At 39.6% G+C, this 14,588-nt stretch overlaps 1 protein-coding gene across 1 annotated transcript in view; it reads right to left on the bottom strand.

Moving 5' to 3' along the window:
• Positions 1–14,588, bottom strand: part of DGKI (diacylglycerol kinase iota) — a 286,356-nt gene that overhangs the window by 48,922 nt on the left and 222,846 nt on the right. The window contains exon 27 of the mRNA XM_029922877.1: positions 2,626–2,651. Within this exon, the coding sequence (XP_029778737.1) occupies positions 2,626–2,651 (26 nt within the window). The remainder of the gene's footprint in view (positions 1–2,625; positions 2,652–14,588) is intronic.

The following is a 14,588-nucleotide window of genomic DNA, read 5'->3' as shown; positions in this document are numbered from 1 at the left end:
CAAGGTTACATGCGCTAGCAGATGATGGAAAATTAGTAAGATTACATAAAGCAGCACTGTAATTTCAAATTACATATTCGCAGAGATTTTTGGAGGTTGCAGAATCAAACTAAGAGGCATGGTCTTGTAATAAGTTTTTTTTTTAACTTTTTAATGTTTTTTTAGTTTTGAGAGACAGAGAGAGACAGTGCAAGAAGGGCAGGGTCAGAGAGAGAGGGAGACACAGAATCCGAAGCAGGCTCCAGGCTCTGAGCTAGCTGTCAGCACAGAGCCCGACGTGGGGCTCGAACCCACGAACCATGAGATCATGACCTGAGCTGAAGCCGGATGCTTAACCAACTGAGTCATCCAGGAGCCCCTGTAATAAGTTTCTTGAAGCCAAGAAAATAAAAGCCCTCTCATTTGGATAATATTTCTTTAACTAACATTAGTTCTACTAGTTAAGCACTTAATACTAGTTAAGAACTAACTATAACCCTTAAAATGATCAGTTCTGAAGTACTATTCTTACTGAGCAAGCCTTTCTGGTGGTAGTTATTTTCCAAGGACTTCCAAGGTCACCACCAAATGCTGACTGATAGCTCATAACCCCTTAAGAATTCCTTGCAAACTAAAGAATTGCAATTCAGAAATCTCCCCCACACACTCCTTTTTTTGGAATGGGAGATAAGTTCTAATAAACTGGAAGGCCAAAATAAGCAAAAGCCATTTAGGAGAACCATCGTTCAAAATAAAAACCAAAACACAAGTTTTGAGTCATTAGAACTTGGAGGTCCAAGGACCTGTAACCATGTAATAAAAAACCTAGTCATACCAACACCAGCGAGCAAACTAGCACCTCATAATAGGTTATCATTTGCTGATTGGTTTCCTAATTCTTACTTAATAGGCCTGAACATGATTGCCCTGTGATCTTCCGATAATGTGATATGTTTTCATTTCAATATTATGAGCGATCTTATGATACGGCAGAATAGGCCTGCCTAAAACTCCTTCTCTTTGTCCTAATTCATTCATTTAATGAACATCTGTGGAACCTTCACTATTTGTTGGGATCCGTATCAAAGAACACCCAGCCTAGCAGGGGAGACAGGTAAATCAAGCATTAAATTTATGTGTCAGGTTCTAGAAGAAAAAGATTTATTGCAAATGATAAATGGGTCGCAAAGCTCTCGGAGAAGATGAGATGATTAACAAGGTCTCAAATGTACCAACCGTGTAACTCGCAAAACAGTGGAGTAGCTTCCTGTCTCAAAAACAGCACCGATAAAATCAGGGAAACATGAAAACATGGTGAAGCCTAGAAATCAGATACAATACTGCATGGCAAGAGGATGCAGCATCGGGAGAAGAGGGAAAAGAGGCCAAAAGAAGCAATAAGCAGTAGAGACAGACAAAGGTTTCCTCACTTAGTATTTCTATTCCACGTGAAGATGCAACCTTGGAACGCTGAATACAATGATCCATCTACTGCATAGACTTCCTCCCATAAGCAGTGGGAGTAGATTTTCGCTGTAGAATGGTCAGTCAGCGGGGTGCCATCTAAGTCTACAGTGAACTGGAGGATGGGAAACTAAGACATAAATATCAGTCCTAAGGCAAATTTAAAACTCCAAGGAAGACATGGAGAGGCCCCAAGCTGTAGCCATGGGGATGCAAAAGAGAACAGAGATAAAAGAAAATCTAAGAACCAGAGGTAATACAATTTAGTGACCAAACGGAATGAGGGGATGAAGAGCGAAGTTTAGAGCGCTTTCATGTGCTTTCCTTAGCTGGCAGAGGGAACATGGGGCCCTCAGCTAAACTGGGGACGGCATGAGGAGAGATGCCAGTAGGACTCAGGATCCTGGTGCATTTCTCTTTTATAAGATTCATCTCATTTTGCTTTATGTTGCAGGAGGTATGTGTCATTCCACCACCCCCTTTGCCACAAGACTCATAAAGTTTCTTGAGGGGGAAAATTGTGTCATACACCACGTTGTCTCTGTATATAGCCCCCAATAGCATATTTGTACAACACAATTATGTAGCATAATGGACCCATTGGAGACACTCCGTGAACATTTTTGAATGACTGAATGAATAAATGAACAACTCCAAAAGTTAAATGTGACAATACTATACGTTTTATCCTTTGAATGAAACAATAGTGTCATAAATGCAAATAAGTCACCTCAGCTGGGTGATAATTCACACCACTATCAGTTTGGTTCATTTCAGACTCATAATCCCCTTAGCAAATTCCAACGTCCAATCTTGAAGGGATTTTTGGAAATACCTACTACAAGCCCTCATTGTAAAGATATAAATCTGTGATTCAGAGATGTCACACAGCTAGCCCAAGGCACAAAAAGGATCCAGGGATGGGGCCGAAATCAGGCAGATAAATCAAGCGCTGTAATGCTTGTCAACCAATACGGTCATATATAGATTTGAGGATACAAGATATCACATTTAGTTAGAATTCATTGACTTTTTAAAAGCACTTGACATCTCACACACAAAAAATATACAAGGCCAATGTTTTTAGAAACATTTTCTCAAATAATTCTTGCCTGACAGTGAAATGCAAGAACAAAGCTCAACTTTTAATCCTGAATTAGTATAAATAAGACAGATTCTTACCGTGATCCTCTGAAGAGACTGGTGACCTAAAACGAGATAATAAGCATGATAAATGTTTTGTAAGTGACACTTATAATTACACATGCAATAACCATCAAGAATAATCTCCTCGAAAGAATGCCCCCCAAATTCAGTTAAATAGAAAGTCAGTAGAGTAGACAGTGTAATTAATCTGTTGGTTGCATAGTTTAATCAATAACTCTCAAAGCTTACCTGGATTGGTTGGGTGATTGGGGTTCACGTGATTTCAGTCTACTGCATGGTGTTATAAAACTGTAACAAACTTAGTTAAGTCTGCATTTATCACACACGAATAGAAAAGTCAGAGAAATGTGGTAATGGATGGAATCTTGTGATGTCACCAAATGCCCAAGGCCAGGCTTCCAGAGAAAATGCCAGGGATGAAAATGAGCACCAGATGGAGTGTAAGTAAAAAGAAATTTACTTGGATGGTAAAAAACGAGACAGAAGTAAAATAAATGGTATGTACCATTCTCATTACTGGGTTCTGTTTCCATTCTTCATGGAATTGAATGTTTGAGTGAGGATGACCGTGTGCTGGACTCATACTTCGAAACCTGTCAGAACCAGTTTGAGGCAAGAGGGCAACCACTGGGGTTCACAGGACTTTTATAAATCAATGACTTTTACGACTTTTTCATACCAGTTGGGGCTCAGCCGCAGTTGTGTTGGGAAGGCCCCGAAGAAGCAGCGGATCAAACCCTTCATAAGAAAGGCCTTTCTTTCGCCTCCGCTGACCACTCACTGAGTTATTCGGAACAGTACCGACATGACCCTGAAGATGAATTCCCCTCAGGCTTGAAAGACACTGGCTTGACTCCACCGGGTCATTCTTCCCTTGGGATAAAGTGAGACATACAATTCTGTGTGCACAGAATTTTGAAGGGAAAGGCAAGAAACAAGCTGGGAAGCGTCCTCTCTTCTAAATGACTGGCCTGCTGGAGTCCAGAGCAGGGCCACGACCAAAAGCTAGCACAAGAGGTTTTAATATAACTAGTATTTATAGGACATGATGACAGATGGCGGGGCAAGAATGATTTGGTGGGGGTGTGCAGAGGTTGAAGGAAGATTTTAGCTACTTTGGAAAGCTTGATAATGCTTTACTTTATCTACTGATTGGTAATTTTTTGTCCATTATGTGAGTGATTAGTAAAGCATAAAGACATAGCAGTAATGGTGGGAAAGCCTTGAATTTCCTTTAGCGGTAAAGTGTCAAATCATTTCAACATTACATGTGTTGTCAAGTAAACCTTTGCATGTGAAAACAAGAGAGGGTCCCCAGATTCGGTAGGGGGAAACCTGACATCTGGGCCATGGGCACAGGGAGCACAGAAAGGGAACCTGCCTCGGGCCAGCACCACCCTCCTACCCCGCAGAGTCGGCTGCCTGAGACATGCCACTGGCCTCTCCAGGTGAAGCCGATCTACGCTTTCCTTGGAAGTTCCCTGTTTTGTGCCATCCACACTCTGGTTTTCCCCACTGAGTGTGAGCACACAGAAAAATAGGACCATGTCTTCCTTAGTACAGAACGGGCCCCTGACTGAAATTTGTTGAACTGAATTAATGTCAGCACCAACACACTGGTGTTTAGACCTAGACACGTTTGGGAGCTCCTCAAAAAATCACCTTGTCACCTTCAAACTACCTGCCAGACAGGTTTGCCAGCTCCTAGACCAGCCAGGAGGGAAGGGCCTATGGAGGAGACAAGCCCCAAGCTCCATAGTGGGGATAACGTGAGCACTTTCAGGGCCAAAAGACATCCAACGCACCCAGCAGCAAGACCCACAATCTGCCTTAACGATTGGGAGAAACACAGCGGGGAGAGAGTATGGAACCGAGGTGAGCGGGATTGGAAGGCGAGTCTACCGAGAGGCATATATTTGAAATAAGATAATTTCTTAAGATTCCTAGGGCATCAAAAAGAGTCAGCAACAAGGTAACGTCTTCAGCCCTGGTGTTTTGTGACGGGAATTAAGCAAAAACACATCTTGGACTGTTTGCAATTAATTTCTTGCAGAGCTAAAGGAACAAAGAAAAATCCATGCCAACAGGCGACTAAATGCCTCAGGTAGAAGGCTTGCCAAGCAGAGGTTTTGATGCCTTTCTGTGAAGGCAAAGCACTGATATTAAATCTGAAAACTTCCAGATGGCTTCGCTTAAGTCCCAAGGGGATGCATTCTGCGGTACGTCCAGGCAGCGGGCAAGACCTATCAATTTCAGAGTGTTTTCTAAGGATTAGTCATGTTGAGTTTTCTGTGCTGAATGTCTCCCACACGCCTGGATTTGTGGAACTTTAAGACATATGGAGTATTTCAACCCTCACCCAGTATTTCACCTTTCACTCTTAACGAGTCACTAAATTATACTACTGAGACATGCACATCATCCATTATTGCTGGAAATGGGCATAAAAAGTTTCACAGAACTTAGCTCAGGAGAGAGGAAAATTCATGAAATCAGCAATATAAGTAGTTATTTTTAAAACAGAGAGGTTGAACCCTAGAAACAGATAATCTTTCTCAACATGACAACTGAGGAATGCAGGCAAGCTCACTGCGTGTCCCTCCCACTGCACCTGCAGGACTGCGTTCCAGACTGCTCATTGCTCCTCCATATGTACTTTATCCTGGAGATAGTGTCTGCGCTCATAATGCAAACTATGAGTAGCATTCAAATAACTCCAGGACTTAAGGGTCTTCCTCACCTCTTTCCTTAGTACTAGTGTTTCATTACGGTCTACAGAATATCTACCCTTGACTTTGCTTAGTATTATTTGTTTTGTGAAGCTTTTTTTTTTTACATTTGTATTTATATTTCTTTCAAATTCAGCAAAGTAAAATAATAACAACAAAACCCCAAGTCCTGGACTTTAAAATCTCCTTCCTATTTTCAATCTTTCTATTTATGACAACTCAAACCTAAATGCTAATTGTTATTTGAGACCATATTAAGTACCAGGGCCTGTGCCTTGTGACAGAGATGCAAAGATGAACAAGAGATCAACTTCAAGGAATTCAATCTAGTGAAGGAAAAAGTATGTAAACACACGATTACAGTGAAAACAGTATGATCATCAAAACATGAAGTATGAAGTAAAGAGGGAGCATGGGAGAGAGACCCATTCTATTGTAAAAGAGTGAAAGACTTCAGAAAGCAAGGACCATGTAAGCCAGGCTTGAAAGGAAAAACAGAAGCTTGATAGGTACCTAAGAAAAGAGAAGAATCCTAGGCAGAAGCAATGGGCATATGACAAGGAATCCGAACAGGAAATTTCATAATATGTTATCAGACAGACAAGTAACTAGTGTTGCTAAAATGTAAAGGAGTCAGTGGTTGGGACTAGAAACAGAAAAAGCAGGGGCCATTTCATATGGGGCCTGATGGCCCATTTTGGAGTGTTGGTAATTTAACCTTCTAAACTAAATGAAGTGAGGTTCTGAAGCAGAGAAGTCACACATTCTCATTCGTGCTTCTGATCAGACAGGGTGCACAGAGTAGAATGAAACAGTAAAAATAAAGGCAGAAGACAAGTTAAAAACCACTCTTAAAAACTTCTGTTCTTCTCTTTGAAATTCATGAAAAATAACAGGGAGAAGGAGAAACAAAAGGAAACATTATCCTTAACTAAACTAGAAGATGCCTACAAATCAAAATCATCTATAAAGAGGAGCTACCAAGTACAGTAAAACTTGGACCAAGTTTCAGGGAGACGGGGAGAGAGTATTTTGGTTTCAGACAACGTAAATGATGTAAGTTATACCATGTACCAGACAAGCTGGCAGAGAGCCCTCTGCTCTAAGCCAGGTGTCCTGGGAGCTAAAAGGAGAGTCAAACCCCGTAGGGTAACGTTGCTAAAAAAGAACTTGAAAACAGACCCAAAGTCAAGCTTCCAGAAACACACCAACCCACTATCCCTAATTATCTGTTCCAAACTAGTGGTTCCAAAAAGAACTCCAATACAAATATGAGTAATAAAGAAAGGAACCAGCATGATATCCACACAAAAATACTCCAGGAAGAAAGCAGGATAAGTGTCTGCTGACAAACAGAACTTCAGGTGGGAGTAGGCTAAAAAGATAATGCGGGGACAGGGCGGAGGCAGGTGAAAACTGATAACAGATTTCTAGGAAATTCAGAACTGCGAAAAGGGAAGGAAGGAGGGGGGTAAGGAAGGAATGAAGGATGGGACAGGGCCTCTGCAAACAGCAACATAGAGAAGAAATACAATAAGTATGAAATAGTCCTAGTGCCACAGCAGAGGAAAAGAGCAAAAGTTGGTCCAGAGTTTTTGAACTAGTAAATTATAGAAAGAACTTGAGGGTTCTTTCCATTGTGTCACCACTGCACTGGGAAGAGAGTATTAAAAGGAGGTTGAAAGGTGAATAATAGCTAAAAAGATGTAAGATATAACCCCTTCGTTATTCACCCATTTCAAGTGTCTGCTTTATGGAAGTGTCTTGCTGTTTTTCACTTAGATTTACTTTTCTGTACATTTGTTCTAGCTTTTTAAAATTTTAATTCCAGTTAATTAACATACAATATTATATTAGTTTCATGTGTCCAATATATTGATTCAACACTTCCATACAATATACCTTGCTCATCATAACAAGTGCCTTCCTTGACGCCAATCACCCATTTAACCCATCCCCCCACTCACCTCCACTCTGGTAACCATCAGGTTGTTCTCTAGAGTTAGGAGGCTTTCTTGATTTGTTACTCTCCCTCTCTCTTTTATTTTCTCTTTGCTTGTTTTGTTTCTTAACACGAGTGAAATCAGGTGGTATTTGTCTTTCTCTGACTCACTTATTTTGCTTCTCATTATTCACTCTAGTTCCATCCATGCCATTGTAAATGGCAAGATTTCATCCTTTTTTATGATTGAACAATATTCTGTTGTATATATACACATTTTCTTTATCCACTTATCAATTGGACACTTGGTCTGCTTCCAAAGTTTGGCTATTTTAAATAATGCTACAATAAACATAGAGATGTATATATCCTATGTTTTTGTATTCGTTGGGTAAATATCCAGTAGTGTGACTGCTAAATTGTAGGACAGTTCTATTTTTAACTTTTTAAGGAACCTCCAAATTGTTTTCCACAGTGGCTGAACCAGTTTGCATTTCCAACAACAATGAGTGAGGGTTTCTTTTTCTCTACATCCTCACCAACAACTGTTGTTTCTTGTGTTGTTGATTTTAGCCATTCTGACAGGTGTGAGGTGATATCTCATTATAGTTATGATTTGTATCATAACTGATGGTAAGTGATGATAAACATCTTTTCATGTGTCTATTGGCCCTCTGTAGGTCTTCATTGGAAAAGTGTCTGCTTTTTATTTTTTGGGTCTTGAGTTGTATAAGTTCTTTATATATTTTTTATAACTAACTCTTTATTGGAATGTCATTTACAAATATCTTCTTCCATTCAGTAGTTTGCTTTTTAGTCTTGTTGAGTGATTCCTTCTCTGTGCAGAAAATTTTTACTTCGATGTAGTCCCAAGAGTTTATTTTTGTTTTTGTTTCCATTGCTTAGAACTATCTAGAACAAAGTTACTAGAGCCAATGTCAGAGAAGTAACTGCTGGTGCTCTCTTCTAGGATTTTTATGGTATCAGGTCTCACATTTAGATGATTAATCCATTTTGAATTATTTTTGCTTGTGTTGTAAGAAAGTGGTCCAGTTGCTTTCTTTTGCATGTTGCTGCCCAGTTTTCAGAACATCGTGTTGAAGAGATTGCCTTTATCCTGTTGTCTATTCTTTCCTTCTTTGTTGAGGATTATTTGACAATATAGTTGTGGGTTTACCTCTGGATTTTCTATTCTGTTTCATTGATCTATGTGTCTATTTTAGTGCCAGTACCATACTCTGTTTTGATTACTACAGCTTTGTAATATATCAAAGTATGGAATTGTGATGCTTTGCTTTTCTTGGTCAAGATTGCTTTGGCCATTCAAGGTCTTTTGTGGTATACAAATTTTAGAACTGTTTGTCCTAATTCTGTGAAAAACGTTGTTGGTATTTTGATAGCTACTGCATTAAATCTATAGATTGCCTTAAGTAGTATAGACATCTTAATATTTGTTTTTCCAATCCATAAGCATGGAATGTGTTTCCATTTCTTTGTGTCATCTTCAGTTTCTTTTGATCCGTGCTTTAGAGTTTTTGGACCACAGGTCTTTCACTACTTTGGTTAGGTTTATTCCTAGGTATCTTATTACATTTGGTGCAATTATAAATGGAATTGTTTTCATAATTTCTCTTTGTGCTCCTTCATTATTAGTATATAGAAATGCAATAGAACTTTGTACATTGATTTTGTATCCTGAAACTTTAATTTGCTTATCAGTTCTAGCAATTTTTTGGTGGAGTCTTTGAAGTTTTTTTATATATAGTATTGTGTCATTTGCAAATGGTGGAAGTTTTACTTCTTCCTTGACAATTTGGAAGCCTTTTATTTCTTTTTGCTGTCTGACTGCTGTGTCTAGGACTTTCAGTACTATGTTCAATAAAAGTGGTGAGAATGGACAGATTTGTTCTGTTCCTGACCTTAAGGGAAAAGCTCTTCATTTTTTTCCTAATAAGGATGATGTTAGCTGTGGATTTTTCAGATATGGCCTTTATGATATTGAGGTATGTTCCCTCTAACCCTAGTTTATTAAGGTCTTCTATTATGAATGGATGCTGTCCTTTATCAAATGTTTTTCCTTCATCTATTGAAATGATTATATGGTTTTTATTCTTTCTCTTATTGATGTGATGTACCATGTTGATTGATTTGTGAATATTGAGCCATCCTGGCAACCCAGAAATAAATCCCAGTTGATCATGGTGGATGATATTTTTAATGTACTGTTGGATTATATTTGCTAGTATTTTGTTGAGGAGTTTTGCATCTACATTCATTAGGGATACTGGCCTGTAGTTCTCTTTTTTAGTGTGTTTTTATTTAGTTTAGGTGTCAGGGTAATATTGACCTCATAGAATAAATATGGAAGTTTTCCTTCTTCTATATTTTTTTGGAATATTTTTAAATAAATGGGTGTTAACTCTTCTTTAAATGTTCTGCAGACTTAGCCTATAAAGCCATCTGGCTCTGGACTTGTGTGTGTTGGAAGCTTTTGATTACTAATTCAATTCTTTTGCTGGTTATCAATCTGGTCAAATTTTCTATTTCTTCTTGCTTCAATTTTGGTAGTTGACATGTTTGTACGACTTTATCCATTCCTTCTAAGTTGTCCAATTTGTTGGCATATAGGTTTTCATAGTGTTCCCTTAAAGTGGTTAGTATTTTTGTGGTGTTGGTTTTTTTTCTCCTCTCTCATTTGTGATTTTATTTGACTTATTTGTCTTTTTTACTGAGTAAGTCTGGCTACAGATTTATCAATTTTACTGGTTTTTTTCAAGGAACCATTTCCTGGTTTTACTAATCTGTTCTATTATTTTTTAGTTTCTATATAATTTAATCTTTATCTGCTCTAATCTTTATTATTTCCTCCCTCCTGCTTGGTATTAGATTTTGTTTGTTGTTGTTGTTTGTTCTAGCTAATGTAGGTGTAAGTTTGGGTTGTTTGAGATTTTTCTTGCTTCTTGAGGTAGGCTTGTATTGTTGCTATAAACTTCGCTTTTTGAACTGCTTTTCCTCCATCGGGAAGGTTTTAGACCCTTATGTTTTCATTTTTACTTGTTTCCATGTATTTTTTAATTTCCCCTTTTATTTCCTGGTTGACCTATTCATTGTTTAGTGGCATGTTATCTGATCTCCACGTATTTGTGGTGTTTCTGGGTTTTTTTTTTTTCTTGTGATTGACTTCTAGTTTCATAGTGTGTGGTCAGAAAAGATGCATGAATGACTTTGATCTTGAATTTGTTGAGGCTGATTTTATGAGCTAATATGTCATCTATTTTCAGGAATGTCCTATGTACACTTGAAAAGAATGTGCATTCTGTTTTAGGATGGAAAGTTCAGAGTCTATCTGTTAAATCCATTTGGGACCGTATGTCCTTCAAAGCCACTGTTTCCCAGGGCACCTGGGTGGCTCAGTTGGTTAAGTGCCTGACTCATGATTTTGGCTTAGGTCATTATCTCTGAGTCTGAGCACTGTCAGTGCAGAGCCTGCTTGGGATTCTCTCTCTCTTTCTCCCTCTCTCTCTCTGAAAATGAACAAATACATAAACTTAAAAGAAGTCGTTTCCTTGTTTATTTTGTTTAGATGATATGTCCCTTGATGTAAGTGGAGTGTTAAAGTCCTGTACTATTATTGAATTATTATCAATTAGATCCTTTGTGTTTGTTATTTAACCATTCTATGTATTTTGGTGCATTCTGTTGGGTGAACAAATATTTATAATTGTTTTATCTTCTTGTTGGGTTGTTCTCTCTTGTTATTATATAGTGTCCTTCTTTGTTTCTTATTGTAGTCATTGTTTTAAAGTCTATTTTGTCCAAAGTAAGTATTGCTATTTCAGCTTTCCTTTGACCTTCATTTACATGACTCCCCCTCACTTCCAACCTGTAGGTGTCTTTAGGTTTAAAATGAGTCTCTTGTAAGCAGCATATAGATAGATCTTGTTTATTTAATCCGTTCCGACACCCTATGTCTTCTGATTATTGCATTTAATTCATCTACATTCAAAGCAATTATTGACAGCTATGTATTTATTGTCATTTTATTATTTGTTTTGTGATTGTTTCTGAAGATTTTCTCTTATCCTTTCTTGTCTTTCATGTTTTGAAGACTTTCTTTAGTGATATATTTGGAATTCTTTCTCTTTACTCTTTGCATATTTTTTAGTATGTGGTTACCATTAGGTTTGTACATAATCTCCTCTGCGTATAGCAGTTTATATTAAGTTGATGGTAGTTTAGGTTTAAACTCATTCTTTATTCTTCTCCCCGTGTTTTAGGTATATGTTGTTATATTTTACATTCTTTTATTTTTGAGTTCCTTGATTGATTTTTTATGGAAATATTCATTTTTACTCTTTCAGTTTCCTACCTTTATATTGTCAGTTTTGGTCTCTCGTTTATGCTCCAAGAATCCCCTTTAATATGTCTTGCAGGGCTGGTTCAACAGTCATTAATTCCTTTGGTTTTTGTTTACCTAGGAAATGCTTTATTTCTCCATCTATTCTGAATGATACAGCCTTACTGGATAGAGTATTCTTGGCTACAGATTTTTCGCATTCAGCACGTTGAATATATCATGCCATTCCCTCCTGCCTTAGAAAGTTTCTGCCAAAAAGTCCCCTGCTAGCCTTATAGGTTTTCCCTTGTAAGTTACTATCTTCTTTTGTTTTGCTGCTTTCAAATACTTTTCGTTATTAATGTATTTTGCCAGTTACAACCTGTCTTGGTGTCTATCTGCTTTTGTTGATTCTGATGCAAGTTCTCTGTGCCTCCTGGATCTGGATATCCGTTTCCTTCCCCAGATTAATGGAAGTTTTCAGCTATTAACTCTTCAAATATATTTTAAGGCTGCCTTTCTCTCTTGCTCTTCTGGGACTCCTATAATGTGAATGTTACTACGTTTGGTGGAAGTTACTGAGTTCCCTACAACTATTCTTAGTCTTTTTGCATAGTCCTTTGTTCTCTCTTTGTTCAGCTAGGTTGCTTTCCATTACTTTGTCTTCTAGGTCATTAATTCCTTCCTATGCTTCTTCCAGCCTGCTGTTCATTCCATCGAGCATGATTATCATTTCATTTATTGAGCCCTTTATCTCTGCTATGTTATTCCTTATCTCTGTGTTAAGGGTCTCACTCATATCTTCCACTTTTTTCTCAAGTCTAGTAAGCATCCTTATGATCAGTGCTTTAAACACTCCATCAGGGATGCCACTTACATCTATTTCACCTAGATGCCTGGCTGTGGCTTTCTGTGCCTGTCCTGTTCTTTCATTTGGGGTAAGTTTCTCTATCTTCTTAGTTGTCTAAAGCTCTGTGCCTGTTTCCCTGTATTAGGAAAGTCAGCTACATCTTTTATTCTTGGGGTAATGGACTCATAAAGAAGAGGTCCTATAGTGTGCTGCCGAGTCGTGTTCCCTGTTCCCAAGGGCCTGGGGCCGCCGGGAGTATCTCTGATGTGTGCCGCAAGTGCTCTGCTGCTTTGTCCTGGTCCGTTCACCCTTCAGGCCAATCATCTGCAGAGGCTCTCTTTGTCTATTGTGAGCAGTGTTTGGTCCCTGGCCTGAATGTGCTGTGTTTTAACTAGGTTTGCTCTGATCTGTATATGAAATGAGAATTGTCACTACTGTTGCCAAAAATGAGGCTCCGTAAGACTCCCACACAGGGAGGCAGAGTGTGAACAGAGGTTTAGGCTTCTGGGGAGGGGCCCCTTAGGCTGGCACTGAGGTAAGTGTGACTGGGAGGGGAGGTAATAAGCAAGTTCAGGGGCGCCTCGGTGGCTCAGTCGGCTAAGCTTCCGACTTCATCTCAATCATGGTCTCACGGTTCATGGGTTCGAGCCACATGGCTCCAAGTCCTGCGTCGGGCTCTGTGCTGACAGTTCAGAGCCTGGAGCCTCCTTCGGATTCTGTGTCTCCCTCTCTCTCTCTGCCCCTCTCCTACTCGTTCTCTGTCACTCTGTCTCTCAAAAATAAGTAAACGTTAAAAATGTTTTTTTTTTTTTAAATAAGCAAGTTAAGTAGTGAGTGTCAGTCCTGTGCTGGTTCCCACAGGTGGCCGTGCACATATGCTGAGGGGAGAGGGAGGGAAATGGGAATGGAGAGCTCTTTTGTCCCCAGAGGCATCTCTCCATGAATGCTGTACCTCTGGGACAAGCTCCAAGATGAGCAAGTAACCTCCCCATTGTGTGCCCCAGGCAGTCTTCCGGTTGCTGCTTCCCTGTGATCTGTCTTCGGGCTGCTTGCTCTGCCTTTTCTCCAAGGGGAGTGCAATGCTCTCCCGGCTCACTCCCGGCTCACTCCCGGCCCAGCGTGAGAAGTTTAAAACTCTAGGCTTTAAGACCTGCTGGTTCCAAGAACTCATGAAATTTGGTCCCCTTGCTTCCCAAGCCAATAGCTATGGGAATTTGCTTTCCCGGCGCGCTCCCCTGTGTGTTACTCTGTCTGCCCTTCTCCGTGACTGTAGCCACACATGATTCTCTCTCCACAGCAGCCACATGTTTATCTCCCAAACCAAGTCTCTGCACTTCCCACCTGCTTCGCTGTGGCCTCTTCTCTACTTTTAGTTTTGGCGCTTGTTCTGCCATTCTTCAGGTCAATTTCTGGGGTATTTAGGATGACTGACACTTCTCTACTTGTATTCATGGGGCAAGGTGAGCCTAGGGTCCTCCTACTCCATGGCTAACTCCCCCAGAATTCTATCTGCTTTCACTCTGAATTTCGATTTGAGGATTTCCTGGTAAAGGTTCTCTTCCCATTGTTAACCCTGTGAAGTAGAATATTCATACTTTTCTCTCTTTTAAATGAAGGCAGTACTTCTCACACTAGGATATACATGGGAACTTGAGAGTAAGGGAAGTCCCAGGCAAAACAACACACTATTTTTAGATGGGGGATTATGCAATTTAACTGGTAAAAATTAAAATATTATTTTATATTGAAACCAGCACTGATGGACTATGGATCCCAAAGCAAAGGTCACTTGACTTTATAAAATGAAACAATAAACTTAAAAAAAAAATCTGGGGGCACCTGGGTGGCTCAGTTGGTTAAGCCTCCGACTTCGGCTCAGGTCAGATCTCACGTTCGTGGGTTTGAGCCCCGCCTCAGGCTCTGTGCTGACAGCTAGCTCAGAGCCTGGAGCCTGCTTCCTGTTCTGTGTCTCCTTCTCTCTCTGCCCCTCCCCGTCTCATGCTCTGTCTCTCTCTGTATCAAAAATAAATAAAACATTAAAAAAAAAATCTGTGCCCGTGGCAGTCAGCCTCAGGCACTGTCTCCAAAGCCTCGATGGGATGAGTTTGTTCTTCAGAATAG

This window comes from Suricata suricatta, chromosome 2 (assembly GCF_006229205.1).
Source record: "Suricata suricatta isolate VVHF042 chromosome 2, meerkat_22Aug2017_6uvM2_HiC, whole genome shotgun sequence".
NCBI lineage: Eukaryota > Metazoa > Chordata > Mammalia > Carnivora > Herpestidae > Suricata > Suricata suricatta.
Note: the sequence above shows the minus strand (reverse complement) of the source record. Positions and strands in the feature narration are given on the sequence as shown.